The sequence below is a fragment of the Chrysochloris asiatica genome, unplaced genomic scaffold (genome assembly GCF_000296735.1).
Source record: "Chrysochloris asiatica unplaced genomic scaffold, ChrAsi1.0 scaffold00003, whole genome shotgun sequence".
NCBI lineage: Eukaryota > Metazoa > Chordata > Mammalia > Afrosoricida > Chrysochloridae > Chrysochloris > Chrysochloris asiatica.
In genome coordinates, this window is record NW_006408521.1 from 31,636,337 (window position 1) to 31,654,834 (window position 18,498).

At 40.2% G+C, this 18,498-nt stretch overlaps 1 protein-coding gene across 1 annotated transcript in view; it reads right to left on the reverse strand.

Annotated features, from left to right (window-relative positions):
- WDR96 (WD repeat domain 96) overlaps positions 1–18,498 on the reverse strand; it is a 120,765-nt gene that overhangs the window by 34,145 nt on the left and 68,122 nt on the right. Inside the window, exons 20-26 of the mRNA XM_006831480.1 lie at positions 14,642–14,746; positions 12,902–13,018; positions 11,307–11,534; positions 9,223–9,429; positions 5,695–5,784; positions 5,353–5,433; positions 4,514–4,639 (exon numbers count right to left, since the gene is read on the reverse strand). Coding sequence (XP_006831543.1) covers positions 4,514–4,639; positions 5,353–5,433; positions 5,695–5,784; positions 9,223–9,429; positions 11,307–11,534; positions 12,902–13,018; positions 14,642–14,746 — 954 coding nt within the window. The remainder of the gene's footprint in view (positions 1–4,513; positions 4,640–5,352; positions 5,434–5,694; positions 5,785–9,222; positions 9,430–11,306; positions 11,535–12,901; positions 13,019–14,641; positions 14,747–18,498) is intronic.

Sequence of the window (18,498 nt, forward strand, 5' to 3'; positions counted from 1 at the left end):
GAGGCTCTCATCTTCTGGCATTATAACAAACAATGGTCTGCTGGTATTCATAAGGTTTTCAGTGGTTAATTTTTCAGAAGCTGATCACCTCCTCATTCTTCCAATCTGTCTTAGTCTGAAAGCTTTGCTGAAACTGGTCCATCATGTTAGTATTTGAAATACAGATGGCTTATAGCATCACAGCAATATACAAGTTACCACAGTAAATAAGACAAACTGAGTAGTGGAGGTGTGCTGTCGAGTTGGTTCCGACTCATAGTGACCCTGTATAGGATTTTCGAGGCTGTGAATCTTTACAGTAGCAGAAAGCCTCATCTTTCTTCCGCTGAATCACTGGTAATTTCGAACTAGCTGATCTTGAGGTTAGCAGCCCAACTCCTAACCGTAACCACTACACTACCAGAGCTCCTTTGTCTTTTAGTGTGACTTATTTAATTAAGCCTAATGTTTTCTATAGCACCTGCTATTCCCAGACAGTCTCCTATCCAAGTACTAATTAGGCTCGACCCTGCTTAGTTTCCGAGATCAGACGAGATTGGGTGCATTCAGGGTGGGCTAATGCACTGGACTGCAAAGTCAGTCAGTTTGAGCTCCAAAGTAGGTGGTTCAAGCTCACCAGCTGCTCCTCAGAAACCCTATACAGGGTTGCTATGGGTCGGAACCGACTTGATGGCACTTAGTAACAACAACGTTTTTTAGATCCATCCATTTATCAGAACATATCTCCATGAGTGCCTCGGTTTTTACTATCAAAAGTAGCAACCTTGCTAATTTATTACACTGTGATTAAATAATCTGTGAGCATCTAGCTAATATCAGTCCCTCCTCTGTAGACAGAGTACACTGTGAGGGGGGAGGGCATATCTTGCTCACTAGGTAACTCTCAAGACCTCACACAGTACCAAGCACACAGTGGGCAGCACTCAGGGAATTTGTTTGAGGTATGAATATCACATTGCCTCAAATATTCCCAGGATAATCTAATTTTGTCTGATGATGCCGAGAACTGGGAGGTGGGGAAGAGGAGAATTGAGAGGCCAAAAAGAGGCATGAAAAACTAATGCAGAGATCCATTTGACCAGGAATTTCTACCAGCCCTGAAAAAATATGAAGAGACCTGCAGTTTGAGAACATACTGTCTTAGCTGACTAGAGACTGTCATCTCCTGAGGATAGAGGCTGTATCTTTCAGTCCAGAAATCCCCAGGCCCTAGAAAAGTGCTTGTAACAGAATGTTGTTGTTGTTGTTAAGTGCCATTGAGTCAATTGCTACTCACAGTGTCCCTGTATAGGGTTTCTAAGGAGTGGCTGGTAAGCTTCAACTGCCAACCTTATGGTTCAAGCCGTCCCTGAGTCCAGCCCATTAACCCACAGTGCCACACCAGGACTAAGTGTCAGAGTTGGTTTTGACCCATAGCGACCCTGTTCAGGGTTTCCTAGGAGCAGCTGGTGAGCTTTAACCACCGAACTTGCGTTTCAAACTGACTTTGCAGTCTAGCGCATCAACCCACAGCACTACACAAGGACTCCCTGGCACAGACTAGATGTCGATAAATTCATTCATTCATTCAACAGGTATTTGCTGAGTGCTGATTATGAATCAGACATAGTTCTAAAATCTTGGAAGATAACAGTGAACAAAACAGACCAATTCTCTGTCCTCGTGTCATATTCCAGTACAGGACACAGACAATAAATGAAAAAGTAAAAATGAAAGTACAGTTAAGCAGGGTAAGGGAAATAGAGCAGGATGGGGGTTGCCATAGTATATAGGGGACAACAGAGAAGAGATGGGGGAGGGGCAAGAGCATGCCAGGCAAAGGATATAGCATGTATCAAGGCATCTGGAGTCCTGATGTGCACTGTGGGTTAATGTGCTGGACTGCAAAGTCATTTGAACCTCAAGGTCAATGTTTCAAGCTCACCAGTCACTCCTTGGAAATCCTACACAGGGTCGTTATGGGTTGGAACCGACTCGATGACACTTAACAACAACAACAACAAGGTATCTGAGGTCCTACAGTGAGAATTATCTGTGGGTCTTTGAGGAACATCAAGGAGGTCAGTGGAGCATCAAGGAGAACAGTTGTTTAGGGAGACAGTGAGAGGATATAAAGCAGATGGGATACCAGGATCAGAATAAGGTGGAAGAAAGATGAACTCAGTACAGCAGGGTGAAAGATGATGGTGGTTAGGTGTAGTCTTGGGTGGTACTTCTAGCAGCGTTGAGAGAAGGCAACTTGGAAGGTGCCCCTTGGAGACTTGAAGGTTCAGGGAAAGAAAAAAGAAGTTAAAAGTACTGTAGAAACAAAAGAGAACCACAGGAAACATCAACTCCTTCCCCTTCAAAAAAGAATACCATTGCTTAGAGAATCTAACTGTGTATCATGTTGATGATAGTGTCCACACAGAAAAAAAGAAGTATCAATCTAATTAATGTGTGAACATTATATGCTAGTGGAATATATTCTAAGAACAGAAAGAAGGGCCAAGAAGACTTGAAATGGACTTAGTAGACTTGGAGAAGAACTCTGGAGTATTGATTGCATTGGTGTTTGTGAACTCACAGGGAGAAAATATATACAGTGTCCTGGGGTCATGCTGGTTTCTTGGTTTCCAAGGAACAGCTGATGGGTTTGAAGCACCGACCTTGCGGTTAGCAGTCCAGTGCTTATCCTACAGTGCCACACTAGGACCTAGGTAGTATTGCTATCCAAAACATTCTATCTGAATCAAATATAAGCAAACAGTTAAATCCAAGTTGAGGGACATTCTCAAAACAACTGGCCTGGAGTTTAGAAAAATGTAAATGTCATGGGATACACAAAGTCATGGCGCTGTGCTAGACTAAAGGGGACTAAAAGGCACGAACACTAAAGGCAATTGACTCAATTTTTGGAGTAAAAATGTATGAAAGGTATTATTGAGACAGCTGGGTGAAATTGAACATGGGCTGTGCCATAATGTCCTTATTCTTGGGATGTTCAGGCTGTGGTATTTAGAAATGTCATGATAGCCTCAACTTATCTCAAATAATTCAGCTAAAAGAAAAAAAAAGATGCTCATGATTACAACCGAGTGTAGGAGAAGGATCGTGTATGGGTGTTCATTGTACTAGTCTTATAACTCTTCATTTAAAAATAAAAATCAACAATACCTAAAACAAATAATCATCCAGGGCTAGGGAGCATATGGACATATCAAATGAAATAAGAAAGCCTATGAGTTGGAACTTGTTGAAACTGGATAAGGGGCTTACTAAAACTATTCTACTATTACATAGGTTTGACATTTTCCACACTAATTTTTTTTTTTTTTAAATGCCTGAGAAGAGATAACTAGAGACAGCAAACAGAGTTTTTGAGGGATTTTGCTGTAAAGGGGAACAGAGACATGGAGCAATGAATCCAAGGAAAGTGGGGCCTACGAGTTTGTGTGTGTGTTTTCTTTTAACTTTGAATTTTGAAATAAATTCAGACTAACCCAAAAGTTACAAAGTCTCCTTCAAAGATCTGTATCTCTTTCAAGGGAATCTCTTTTACAAGACGAGAGATATGATAGATAGCATGTGTCTGTACTAGTAGGAATAGTCCAGTAGAGAGGGAAAGTTGATGATGCAGAGGAAAGAGGGTGGGCTAGCTAGAGCAAGGATGCTGCAGAGGTGGGCGGGATGGGGTCTAGTGCACCGTGGAGCTGCAAAACCTCAGATTAGAACTGTGTTACTCACTCTTCTCTCACAGCCTTCTCCATGTGATTGAGAATCGATCAAGCAAAAGCGTCACCCACTGAACTCGAAGCAGCAATACAGGGCTATACCTTGCAGTGTCTTGCACATTTTGTCACTGTTACGTTGTTGCTAAGTGTCATCGAGTCAGTTCTGACTCATAGTGACCCTGTAAAGGGTTTCTGAGACTTTTCATCTTCATGGGAGCAGAAAACTTCATCTTTTTCCTGAGAAGTGGCTGGTGGGCTCAACCTGACGACCTTGTGGTTCACAGTCCAGTGCTTATCATATGAAGGCACCGCACTCCCACATTCTATAATGGTGTTGTTGTTGTTGGTAAGTGCTGTTGAGTCAGTTCCAACTCATAGCAACCCTGTATAGGGTTTCCAAGGAACAGCTGGTAAGTTTGAACTGCCAACCTTATGGTTCAAAACAACCTTGCAGCCCAGTGCTTTATCCCACAGCGCCACACCAGGTTTTCCATAGTCTATAACAGGTGTTCATTAGACATGAAAGAATGAATGAAGAACCAAATAAATGATAACAATCTAGGAAATACTGAAATGAATAACAACTCTCTCTCTTTTTTTTTTTTTTTACCATTGATATTATGCTCTTCCTGTTTTAAATTCTTCTAAATCTTTAAATTCATCTCCACCCACTTCTCCAAATATTATATATTTCTCTTGGTCATTTAAGCTGAAAAACTACCCTTAAGCTAATAAAGACACTGAGATATATTGAAATAAATTCCTGGATAGGGTATGTTATATTGATTCTTTGTTCTCACCTTTCTATACTTATCTCTTTCTTCATTTAGCTCCTTGACCTTTTTCTCATAGTCTTTGAATTGTTTCTTTTCTTCTTCAGACCACAAAGCATCAGGTTTGGCCATGAAAGTAGGCTGAGGAACAGCCTAAAGGTATAAAGGAAAGCTGGGTGTTGTTAAGTACTGTCCAGTCAGTTCTGACTCATAGCGACCCTGTACAGGGCTTCCGAGGAGCAACTGGTAGGTTTGAACCATAGACCTTGTGGTACATGGTCCAGCGCTGATCCTACAGCACCATACCAAGGGAAACTTAAATTCTAGTTTAAACATAAATGTAGCAGTACAGTAAATGCGCAGAATGAGCCTTACAGTAAAAAAGAGTGCTTTAAAAGAATATTGTTTTTTACATTGGCAAGGACAATGGCCTGGCACTTTGACTAAAAGATATGAAAAGATATTTTTCTATGACTTTAGAACTTGGGATGTATCCAGACCCTTAGATGACAGATTTAGAGCTATGTGTTGATAGTTTTGTAGCTACAACTATGCCAGAGCTCTGGAAACATCCATGCTAGGTATCAAAACCAGGTTTCCTGGGTATGCAGAGGATGACAGGCACATTTTTATCTCAGCCTTCTGTAGAGACCACAAACTACTGTGTCATTTGCTTTGAGTCAGATTGGAAGTTTCAAAACCCTTTTTATTTTCTTAGCATGATACATTTATAAGGTACAAAGAGGTGATGTAATTTGTTTCTATAAAATATCTAAAACTCAGGTTTATAGAAAACAAAAATGGTACCATTTAAGGAACTCTTTCCAACCCATTCCACCTTCGGCAAAGTTGACCAGAAACCTCACCATTTTCAAGATGTCTTCCTTCTTGACTTCTAGAACACCTCCCATCATGTCCATTAGGGCTCGCTGCCTCACATCGGAGCTCTAGGAAAGAGCCAGAGTCAGAGAGGACAATGGAAACTGAGGTTGCTACTCTACGGGTGGTTGCAGGGGCAGGGACCTACCCAATGTTAGAATGAGTGCATCTAGGTTGGGGGCAGGGCGAGCACTGGCATGGAAGGGTGGGCAAGGCCAACTGAGATTCAAGTGCACATGACAAATGACTTCATGTTTCTAGAAAGCAGTACAAATCTAAGAGTATTAATTTAGGAAGGTCTTAGGTATTGTTTGAGTAACAATGCGTACCTGAAAGGCAAACCATCGCTCCAATTTTGGGGTCATGATCAATTCACCTTTGGCTTTTTTCCATGGTTTTACGTATTTGCTAGCTGTAATCTGAAAGAGACAATATGGTTTTCTGCTATTTGTCTCCTTCTTCTTCTTTTTGAAACCTGCTATTATTCTTTCAAAACTCAAGCCGAACCTTCCTTCCACACACTGAGAGAAGGTTAGAACTGAGTGAGGAGATTAAACAGACTATCACATTTCAAAGGGAAGCTTGAGAAGACAAAGTCAAATATTATAATCAAATGAGCAAAGATCTGGAATTAGAAAAGCAAAAGGGAAGAACATGCTCAGCATTTCTCAAGTTGAGGGAACTAAAGAAAATTCAAGCCTCGACTTGTAATATTGAATGATGATGCAGAAAGCATCAAAAGAAGATGGAAGGAATACACAGAGTCACTGTACCAAAAAGAAATAGTTGATGTTCAACCATTTCAAGAGATAGCATAGATCAAAAGCCAATGATACTGAAGGATGTAGTCCCTCTGCACTGAAGCCATTGGCAAAGAAGAAGGCTTCTGGAATTGATGGAATACAAACTGAAATCTTTCAACAAACTGATGTGGCACTGGAAGCACTCACTCATCTGTGCAAAGAAATTTCGAAGACAGATACCTGCCAATTGATTAGAAGAGATCCATATTCATGCCCATTCCAAAGAGAGGTGACTTAATAGAATGTGGACAATATCATTAATATTGCATGCAAATAAAATTTTGCTAAAGATAATTCAAAAACGGCTGCAGCAGTACATTGACAGGGAGCTTCCAGAGGTTCTAGCCAGATTCAGGGAAGTGGAACGAGGAATACCATTTCTGATGTCAGATGGATCTTGGCTGAAGGCAGAGAATACCAGAAAGATATTTACCTGTGTTATTGACTAGACAGGTAGTCAATAACATAGCTTGTCATGTTATTTTGACTGTGTTGATCATGACATGCTATGGACAACATTGGGAAGAATGAGTGTTCCAGAACATTTAATTGTGCTCCTAAGGAACTTGTACATAGACCAAGAGGCAGTTGTTCAACTAGAACAAGGGAACACTGAATGTTTAGAATTAGGAAAGGTGTGTGCCAGGGTTGTATTCTTTCACCAAACTTATTCAATCTGTATGGTGAGCAAATAATTTGAGAAACTGGATTATATGAAGAAAAATGTGACATTGGGATTGGAGGAAGGAAGACTCATTGACAACCTACAATATACAGATGATGCAACCTTGCTTGATGAAAGTGAAGAGGACTTAAAATACTTTCTGATGAAGATCAAAGACCATAACTTTTGTTATGGACTGCACCTCAATGTAAAGAAAACAAAACTCCCCACCACTGGACCAATAAATAACATCAAGATAAATGAAGAAAAGATTAAAGTTGTCAAAGACTTCATTTTGCTTGGTTCCACAATCAACTCTCATGAAAGTAGCAGTCAAGAAATCAAGCGACGTATTGTATTAGGCAAATCTGCTGCACAAGACCTCTTTAAAGAGTTCAAGAGCAAAGATGTCAGTTTGAAGACTAAGGTGCATCTGACCCAGAATATGGTATTTTCAATGATCTCACATGCATATGAAAATTGGAAAATGAATAAAGAAGACCATAGAATTGGCACATTTGAGTTATAGTATTGGAAGAGAATATTAAAAGTACTATGGACCACTAAAAGAACAAACAGATCTGTGTTGGAAGAAATAAAGCCAGAATGCTCCTTAGAAGCCAGGATGGCCAGATTTTGTCTATCATACTTGAGACTTGTTATCAGGAGGGACCAGACTCTGGAGAAGGACATCATGCTTGGTAAAGTGGAGGGTCAGGAAAAAACAGAAAGACTACCAACGAGATGGATTGGCACAGCGAGTGGCAGCAACAATGGGCTCAAGTGTAGCAAGGATTCTGAGGTTGGTGCAGGACCTGGCAGTGTGCAGTTCTGCTGTGCACAGGGTCGCTATGAGTCAGTACCAACCTGACAGCATCTAACAACAATAACATCCACGTTTTGCAATTGGTTTCTTGTATTGGAATAAAGATGTACTATAAAATGAAAGGGTTGGAATATAGATTTTTACTTCTCTATGGGTTCTAGAAACCTGTCTGAATGATCATCACCAGAGGCCTGGTTTAGACTAAGTGTGGAGGGTGTAATTCAACCAAGTATCATCTAAATTCTGGAAGATAGGGTCCTGAGGCGACAAGAGGTAGGGGCAGTCAAGGAATTGTGAGAACACAAATGTGGCCAGAACAAAGCAAGGTGGAGAGAGGGGTTGAAAAAGAAGGGGAGTGGAGGTGGGTAGTCAGGGAAAGACTTGTGGATTTCGTCAAAAGCAGTCACTACAGGGAGTTAAGGAGGGAGACACAACAAGATCACTCCCTCCCGAGTGTAGAATGAGTTTGAGTCAGAGAAGCCACTGTGGTGGGGTTCATGATGTGCATGCAAAGGACTGGGCAGAGCAGGACCCTCTTAAGAGGCAGATGGAGCTTCCTGCTAACAGGCTGCTCCAGGCTCAGGTCACATGACCAGAGTATAGTTCAAGAATAAACAACTTGCTTAAACAAGGGCAGTAGGGAGCAGCGGTTAGATGGTGGATGCCCTCCTCTGTTCCTTACTAGCTTCGTAAATGTGGCCAAGCATCCTTAACCTCTCTCTCCATGCTTCCGTGTCCTCACACGCACACTGGAAGTCACATTCGTTTCTACCTTGTAAGATTTTATTATTATCAATTAGTTTCAGGAGAGTTAGGGCACTTGCTGCAGTATCTGGCATCTACTAGGAACTATGTGCCTTCTAGACACTGCTACTATCTTTTGCCCCAAAGTAATCAAGTTTGCTCCATGTGAACAAGGGGTTTTCTGTGAATAGCCTTGCAAGAATTTTTTACTTTTGAAAACGGTATGGTCTAATTTTTACAGTTTTCTTTAAGGGTATATTTACAACCACCTTTATACCAAACATCCTTTAGCTAGGCTGCCCAGAGAGCCCATTTTCTCTGGGAATCTTGCCATCCTAATGACCTAGGTCAGTTTGGAGTTCCGTCAGCAGCTTCTCACAGTGCAACCCACCCTCCCTGAGCCCAGGTACTGAACCCAAGTTGAGCCAGGAGTCTCTTCCCAGGAAAATCTAGAATCGGAACTAAAAGACACTGCTTCATACAAGAAGCTCTCTTGAGTGGGAGGTAAAATATCAACTATAATGTGCTAGAGGGAACTGAAATGCAAAGAGAAGTGAGCTAAAAGGTAAAGAAAGAGGACTTCTGGACTACCCACAAGCTCCAGTCTTTCATTCCTCTTCTCACTAGACTCAGTGTCGACATCGTCCCTGGACACCATGAGATTTAGAATAGAAACCTCGTTATTGTTCAGGCTATGCCAACAGTTTTTCTTACTTGTAACCAAGAGTGCTGCCGGATACAATTACTTGCAGCAATGTAAACAAGAAGGTGAATAAGTAAGGGGCCCAGCAAGTCTCCTGAGGAAGAAAGGAGATAGTACCTCATGGTCTTCCACAACCAGGGTTCTCTCTGGCTTCTCACATTCTTCAAATTCTGGTTGCCAAACTTTTTCCTCCAACTCCAGATCTAAAATAATCTCTTGAATTCTTACATTTTTTTCTCTCACTCGTGCAATTTCAAACTCTTTTTGTTTATATGCAGCATTAAACTCATTATTAAAAATCGTTTTGACCTTGTAGATGATATCCTGAAACATCAATATGTTACTGAAAGCATGTCACAAAGGATCTTCTTATTGGCAATGTGATCCCACAATTCTACCTGCCCTCCCAAAGTCATTCCACAAATTATCAGCAAATTCACTTTTGTAAGATATTGTTTATATTAAGTCATTTTTGGGTTCCATATTCTACAGTGTTAGCCTGACCTGAGGTAGAGTAAGGCAACAGCAGAATTGTTATACCACAAGCGAGTTTTTGAAAAGAATATTGTATCTCAATAGACAGGTATGCTGATCCATGTTGACATTGTTGATGGGTACTTAGACGATCATTGGGCTTTTCTTTCTGCCTTTGTATATGTTTGTTTTGTTTTGTTTTTTTAAATCAATCAGAGTATTTTTTTTTTTTTTTAAGTAATATGTAAGATTTAAGTTGGGAAATGTCTTTCAATTGGGATTTAGTTTGGGGAAGATGTGGCGAAGAGGAGATGGTTTTAGAGGTTGTTTAGAAACTCGACCAGAGAAAACACCATTTGCCATGTTCTTTTTATGGACAGGTAGCATGGGCGCCTAAGCTACTTGCATCCGTCAATTCCTAAACAAGGCAGTAGGTTCCACTGGATGACCCACCCTCACTGCTGCTGAAAAGTTCAACAATGGATCAACTCAAAGTAGGCTTTATCTTACTATCAAAATTCAGTGTGAACATCTACCCTGGTGCAGATGAAACTATTGCAGTGGAAAATGATCTGGACGCCAGAATTTCTCTTTGACTGGAAAGTACCTTTGCATGGGAAAATACCTTAATAAAATAGTCAGAAGGTGAAGCCCTGAGGACCTAGGTCAGTAAATGTTGGACAGCAAAAGCGATAGCTTCTGAGCATAAACATTCTTAGTATAAATGAACAGTAATTTCAGGAGTTGGAGAAGCAGAATAGAGAAGGGCAGGCGGAGACAGCTGAACAATGTGCCCGAAAGCTAGGACTCAGATTGTAGACATGGCTGAAGGACTTTCAGGAATAGAAATATTGTTGTTAAGTGCTGTCGAGTTGGTTCTGACTCATAGAGATCCTGTATAGGGTTTCCAAGGAGCAACTAGTGGGTTTGAACTGCCAACCTTCTGGTTCTCGGTTCAGTGCTGAACTTGTAGCGCCACACCAAGAGTCCAACAGAAATATGCAGAATTAAATTCCAAACTATCTGCATTGGTTTAATCTCAGCCCTTGCATTAAAAAAACCACAAAACTTTAGTAGGATCTTCTATGTGTTCTGGGACTGACTTGTCTGGTGAAAAGTAAAGAATAAGTACTTAGAGACAGAAGGACACGATCCCTTATCCCTGCGCCCCAGAATTTATAGAAATATCTGAGAGAAAATTATACTTCCCCAGATTAAAAGGAGAGATAAGCAATCATATCTTGACTTTACAAGGCGATCCTAATAGGCATCTGAGTTACACAGAAAATGGTATCAAAGAATTTCATTTATTTTGGACTTTCAGTGTGGCGCTGCGGATTAAGGCACCAGACTGAAAAGCCGTTTGAACTACAAGGTTGGTGGTTCAAGCTCACCAGCTGCTCCTCGGAAAACCTATACAGGGTCACTATAGGTTGGAATCAACTTGACAACACTTAACAATAACAGCAAGCAGAAGAATAATGATTGGTAGTGCCAGTCAGTGTAAGAAGTTATTTAGAACCCTTGGTATAATAACCTCCCGTCTGAACAGATGACAGCAGCTCTTACACACAAGCACAGTTTCAATGATGTGCATGCTAGCCACCTGTCTAGGTACCAGCTTTAAAGATCATTTAGCTGACATTAGATTTCAGTGTGAGTCCATGAGAAACATGTGATAAAGGGAACTTTCGTGACTTTAGAGGATAAAGAGAAACTTCACCCACCTTCAGTAATATGATTTGGTTGACCTTATCTTCCCTTGAATGAAGTTCCAACTGGCTTGACAAAAAAGAGGTATCTACCCCAAAATCAGTGCTCAGACTGCCAAGCAGGTAATTGGGCAAGTTGGTATCTTTTGCTATCATGTTTTCTTTATCCTCTTCATCATCTTCTTCTTGATGCTTTTTACCCAAGGAAACTGCAGGCTGGGCCTCTACAATTTCCTTCCGTAGCTAAACAGGGAAAAAGATAACATGGTGGACCTTCTTCAAAAATAACAATTCCCTAAAGGGAAATATTTTGGCAACTTTATGATTTCAAAGGAGTCTTGGTGACACTGTTTAATGACTGAGTTCAGCTGTGGGAGAAAGAGATGAGGCTTTCAGCTCCCATAAAGATTTACTGCATAGGTAATTCCTCTACAGGGTTGTAATACAGGATGAGTTGAAGTTTTAGGTTTTAACAATTTCAACAATCATACAGAGTTGTTAAATCCTCTCACCAACAACTGATTTTAAAGCGATGTATGTTGTTGTTGTTAAGTGCCGTTGAGTCGGTTCTGACCCATAGTGACCCTGTTTAGGGTTTCCAAGGAGCAGCTAGTAAACTTGAACCACCAACCTAGTAGATCAAACCGACTTTGCAGTTCAGCACGTTAAGCCACAGCACATCATGATCCTGAAATTGTACAGAACACACTAAAGCTGCAGAAATAGGCTCTGTGAAAAAAAATCAAGAGGGTACAAAGTGTCCTTGATAGTATCTAATGTGCATATATGTTTTAGTGTCAGGACTACACCTGCTTGGAAGTATGTTTAGTTTTTCTTAGAACCTAAGCATTAAAAAATATATATCTTCCCTTTATAGATTATCAAGCAACTAGTTCACATAGGACTGGCAAGTGTAGGTTAAGAAGAATTAAGTATTTGTTTTACGTTTCAGAAAGAGAGAAGATGCAGAGTTCTAGCTGAGGTAAAATACAAAGAGACTGTGTATTCTAGTGCTGCCAAAGAAGCAGCGGCTGCTTTAAGAAGTTTCATTTCAGCAGAACAGGTTATATTACAGCCTATCTCAGTGACTTTTCAAAAATGATGCCTCGTGATAGAAGAGGATAATGTACATATGGGTGGATAAAGACAGCCTCTGACCAGGACAAGGAAAATCCCCAAACCTCATTTTTCAGTAGATTGTCAGATTTAAAGAGTAACCAAAGTTGTCTAGGGTGCTGTTGTTAGGTGCTGTGGAGTCGGTTCTGACTCATAACAACCCTGCATAGGGTTTCTGAGGCTGTACATCTTTATGGAACAGAAAACCTCATCTTTCTCCTGGGGAGCAGTTGGTGGGTTTGAACTGCCAACCTTGTGGTAGCAGTCCAGTGCTTATCCTACAGTGCCACTGGCATTCCTTATACAGGATGCAAGTCCCTGGTGTATTGTGGGGACACAGGAAAGTCACTAGAATATTTTCTATAAATCAACAAGGAGTGAAAAGATTAATGCAAACAATGTCTACATTTATCTTAAGCTGCAGCCCACTCAAATCCATACAGAGACCTTGAAATAAGATGAATAACTTATAAAACCATAGTTATTAACTGTACTTTAAGACACTCTGCTTCAGTCTTCTTTTGTTGTAAAACTGACTCCAATTCTTTCAACTCTTCAGCTGTGCGCTCTTTCATTGGGAAGTTCTCAACCATATAGGGTATGTGAAAGCACTGTGGGGGAAAAGAAAGATGAAATAAATCAATACTTAGTACAATTGTGTATATCTGGGGGTGGGCTAGAGGATGTTTTCCCCTATTCTTCATATTAAAATTAATACCATAAATAGAATAACATCTATAAGTGAAATTGGCAATGGCAATATCTTTCAAATTAAAGTGTTTTCTGTTAGTACAGTAGGTTCCCCAGTATCCACTGTTTCTGGTCCCTGCAGTCAACCACAGTCTGAAATATGAAATGGAAAATCCCAGAGATAAACAACTCCTGAGTTTTAAGTTGCGCCATGTTTTGAGTGCCGTGATGAAATTTCGCAGTGTCTTGTTCCGTCCCATCTTGTGATTCGTCCCATCGAATCCACACTGTCTACACTGCCTGGACACTGGTCACTTAGTAGCTATCTCAGTCTTGCTCTCTATGCTCCTTGGACACTGGTCACTTAGTAGCCATCTTGGTCATCAGATCAGTGAACATGGTATTGCAGTGCTTGTATCCCAGTAACCCTTATTTTACTCAATAATTATTCTATTTTATTATTAGTTATTGCTGTTAGTTTCTTACTGTGGCTAGTTTATAAGTTAAACTTTATCATAAGTGCATCTGTGTAGAAAAAACCATGGTATATATAATATAGGGCTTGGTACACTCTGTTTTCAGGCATCCATGACTCAATGGCATCTAATAATAACGACGGGACATTTGGCAATGTGTAGAGACATTCTTGACTGTCATGTCCGAGGCGAGAAGGTGTTATTGGTGTCTAGTTGCTAAATATGCTACAGTGCAAAGGAAAATAATGATCCTACAATGCATGGGGGGGAAAATGCACTGGCTAAGAATTAGCCAGTCCAAAAGGTTGCTAGTGTTGTTGTTGGGAAATGTTCTAGAGCAATGTTCAATCACATAAATACTGTTGTCATTGTTGAGTGCGGTCAAGTCAGTCCTGACTCATAGCGACCCTGTATAGGGTTTCCAAGACTTTAAAAATCTTTGCACGCGCAGAAAACCTCATCTTTCCTCCACAGAGTGGCTGGCAGACTTGAACTTCGAACCTTGTGCTTCGCAGTCCTGTGCTTATCATATGGAGCCACCACACTCCCCCACATAAATGTAGAGTGATTATATACTTCATTAGTCAAATGGATGGGTGCTTGTGAATGGAAGGGGTGCAGTTAATAGTTACTCTGGGACAACAGGCATAAATCAGGACATTTGGCCATGCTACACAGAGGAAAACTGTGTTGGGAGGAACCGCAATACAAAAGACTGTTAGCAAATATGGAGGCAGGCACAGATGGACATGTGACCAGTGTGATGGCCAGGTTTTACTTGGTGTGGAATGTCAGTGATGGGGTCTGCTGAAATAGGTATTAAAGTCCAGTTGCAGAGGAAAGAAGGAAAGATCTACTAAGACAAATACTGAGATATTGTAGCTAAGAAGCATATCAAGGATAAGCGGAAAGAAATGATCCATCTCAGAGGAATTCTGAGTAGGAAAAGGAAAGCTTTGAATTCTATGCTATATATGGATTTTCTGATATATATTTAAACATCACTGCTATGAGACTGAAATGAAAATTCTCGTCTCTGTAGGTCTGTATCGGGGTTATAGAGATTACCTTAAGAGAGCGGCCTTTCACAGCCATCGAATTCCAGCACTCTTCTTTGATAAGTTCAGCTAGATATCTCTTGGCTAGGTTGTCCATCTCTGTATCATTTCTTATCTTGAAGAACACAGATGAAGTGAAAAGTCAAAAATAAAAGTGTGGCTTCTTTAAAAAAAAAAAAAATCTCAGTTTTCCAATTCTCTAATGACTCTGTCCCATAGGCCTGCTGTGGTAGGCATACAAGAAGTCAACATTACGATTACAAGACAGAGTTTGACTGTCTTTCTCCAACCCACTGAGTTGCATTTTTGGGGAGAGGACTTCTCTGTCTTTGAGAATGTTTCCTGAAGTTTATGCCTATAGGAATCCTTGAGAATTGAGTGTTAACACACAAAAAAGAAATGTCAGAGGGAAGCTGGAGTACCCATAATCACAATACATTGGACGACTGGTACAGGGCAGTGATGTGGACCCACCTGTCTTGTTCATTGCTATATCCCTGGTACCTAGTATGCGGCATAAATGTTGCATGATGTTGTTGCTGTTAAATGCTGCCAAATCACTTCTAACTCACAGCGACTTAATGCACAACAGAACAAAACACTGCCCGGTCCTACACCATCCTCACAGTTATTGTTATGTTTGAGCCCATTGTTGTCACCGTGTCATTCCATCTCATTGGGGCCTGTCCCCTTTTTTGCTAACCCTCCACTTAACCCAAGCATGATGTCCTTCAGGGGACTGGTTCCTCTTGACAATGTGTCCAAAGAACGAGAGAAGAAGTCTCGCTATTCTCGCTTTTAAGGAGCATTCTGACTGTACTGCCAAGGTAGATGTGTTTGTGCTTCTGGCAGTCCTTGGTGCTTTGAATATTCTTCTCAGATACCCTAATTCAAATGCATCCATTCTTCTACTACTTCCTTATCTATTGTTCAACATTCACACAGTCAGTATGAGGCAATTGAAAATACCAAGGTGTAGGTCAGTTGTAGCTTTCTCCTCAAACTGACATCTTTGTTCTTTAACACTTTAAAAAGGTCTTGTGCATCAGATTTGATTTCAACACTTCCATGAGTGTTGATTATGGATCCAAGCAAAATAAAGCCTTTGACAATGTCAGTCTTTTTTCACTGTATCATATTTACTGGTTCAGTTATTTGATTTCCATCAGAAAGTATTTCAAGTCCTCTTCATTTCCAGTAAGCAAGGTTGTGTCATCTGCATACCTCAGACTGTTAATGAGTCTTCGTTCTCCATATGATCTAATGATGTCATGCTCTTTTCATATAATCCAGGTTCTCAGATTACTTGCTCAGCATACAGCTTGAATCAGTAAGGTGAAAGGAGACAACCCTGGCACACACCTTCCCTGATTTAAAACCATTCAGTATCCCCTTGCTCTGTTCTAACCACTGCTGGTTTATGTACAGGTTTCTCAGGAGCACAATGAAGTGTTCTGGAATACCTATTATCTATTCAATATTATCCATAGCTTGTCATGATCCACACAGTCAAAAACCCTTTGTATAGTCAATAAAGCACAAGTAAACATCTTTCTGGTATTCTCTGCTTTCAGTTAAGATCCATCTGACATCAGCAGTGACATCCCTAGTTCCATGTCCTCTTCTGAGTCTGGCTTGAATTTCTGGCAGCTCCCTGTCCCATCTACTGTTGTGATAATTTTTAAATTATCTTTAGCAAAAATGATCAGCCAAAACAAGGCCAGGCATGACTGTGCAATTGCTCATATGCAAGTTCATGCTGAAACTTAAGAAAATGAAAACAAGTCCACAAGAGCGAAAACATGATCTTATATATTATAAAGCCCAAATAAAGTTAGAAACTCTCAAGAATAGATTCGATACATCTGACACTAATGCCCAAAGACCAGAAGAGTTGTGGAATGATATCAAGAAAAGTCATCCATGAAGAAAGCAAAAAGTCATTTACAAGACAGGGAAGAAAGAAAAGACCAAAATGGATGTCAGAAGAGACTGAAATTTGAATGGAGAGAAGCTAAAGCAACTGGAAGAAATGATAAAGCAAAAGAACTGAACAGAACAGTTCAAAGAGCAGCTTGAAAAGACAAATTCAAGTATTCCAATGAGATGTGCAAAGCCCTGGAATTAGAAAACCAAAATGGAAGAACAAGTTCAGCATTTCTCAAGCAGAAAGAACTGAAGAAAAAAAATTAAGCCTTAACTTGCAATATTAAAGGGTTCTACGGCAAAACATTGAATGATGCAGGAAGCATCTAAAAAAGACAAAAGAAATACGAAACTGATGGTATTGAATGAAGAGGTCCAAGCTGCACTCAAGGCATTGGGGAAAAACAAGGTTCCAGGAATTGATGAAATACAAATTGAAATGTTTCAACAAACTGATGTGACACTGGAAGCCCTTACTCATTGATGTCAAAAAATTTGACATCAACAAATTTCTAGTCAGTTAGAAGAGATCCATATTTCTGCCTGTTCCAAAGAAGGTTATCCAATAGGATGTGGAAATCATTTAACAATATCATTAGTATCATATGAAAGAAAAACTTTGCTGAAGATAATTAAAAAATGATTACAGCAGTATAGTGACAGGGAACTGCCAGAAATTCAAGCTGGATTCAGAAAAGGATGTGGAATGAGGGATGTCATTGCTGATATCAGATGGATTTGGGCTGAAAGCAGAGAATATCAGAAAGATGTTTACCTGTACTTTACTGATTATGCAAAGTCATTCAATTCCATGGGTCACAACAAATTATGTATAACATTGCAAAGAATGAGAATTTCAGAACACTTAATTATGCTCATGTAAACCTTTACATAGACTAAGAGGCACTCGTTCAAACATAACAGGAGGATACTGTGTGGTTTAAAATCAGAAAAGGTGTGCATCCAGGTTGATCTTTTCATCATACGTATTCACTCTATTTGCTGAGCAAACAGTCTGAAAAGAATGCAGTATCAGGATAGGAGGAATACTAATTATTTAACCTTCTATAATGTAGATGACACAACCTTGCTTGCTGAAAGCAAAGAAGACTTGAAGCATTCACTGATCAAGATTGAAGACTACAGCCTTTAGTATGAATGACAATGCAATGTAATGAAAACAAAAATCCTCACAACTGGACCAATAAACAACATCATGATAGAAGAAAGGATTGAAGTTGTCAAGGAGATCATCTTACTTGAATACACAATTAACACCCATGGAAACCACAGACAAGTAATCAAATGACATCTTGTACTGGGGAATCTGCTGCAAAAGACCTCTTGAAAGTCTTAAAGAGCAAAGATGCCACTTTGAGGACTAGGGTGCATTTGACTCACGCCATGGCATTTTCAGTGACCTCATACATATGTGAAAGCCGGGCAATGAATAAGGACAATCAAAGAAGAATTGATGCCTTTGAATTATAGCGCTGGTAAAGAATATTGAATATCGGACTCCAGAAGAATGAACACATCTGTGTTGGAAGAAGTGCAGCCAGAATGCTCCTTGGAAGCAAGACAGGTGAGATTTCATGTCACATACTTCAGACATGTTATCAGGAGGGAGCAGTCCCTGGAGAAGGATATCATGCTTGCTAAAGTGTTGGGTCAGTGAAAGAGAGGAAGACCCCCAATGAGATGGACAGACACAGTGTCTGCACCAATGGGCTCAAGCATTACAACACTTGTAAGGATGGCCCGGGGCCAGGCAGTGCTTTGTTCTGTTGTGCGTAGGGTCACTATGAGCCATAAGTCACTTGACGGCACCTAACAATAATAACAAAACTATGCTAGACAAGTTTTTGCTTTAGTTCCATCATTCTGAAAAGGTTCCCGTTCCCGTTTTCTTTTTACTTCTTTCCTTATAACTTTTTTTTT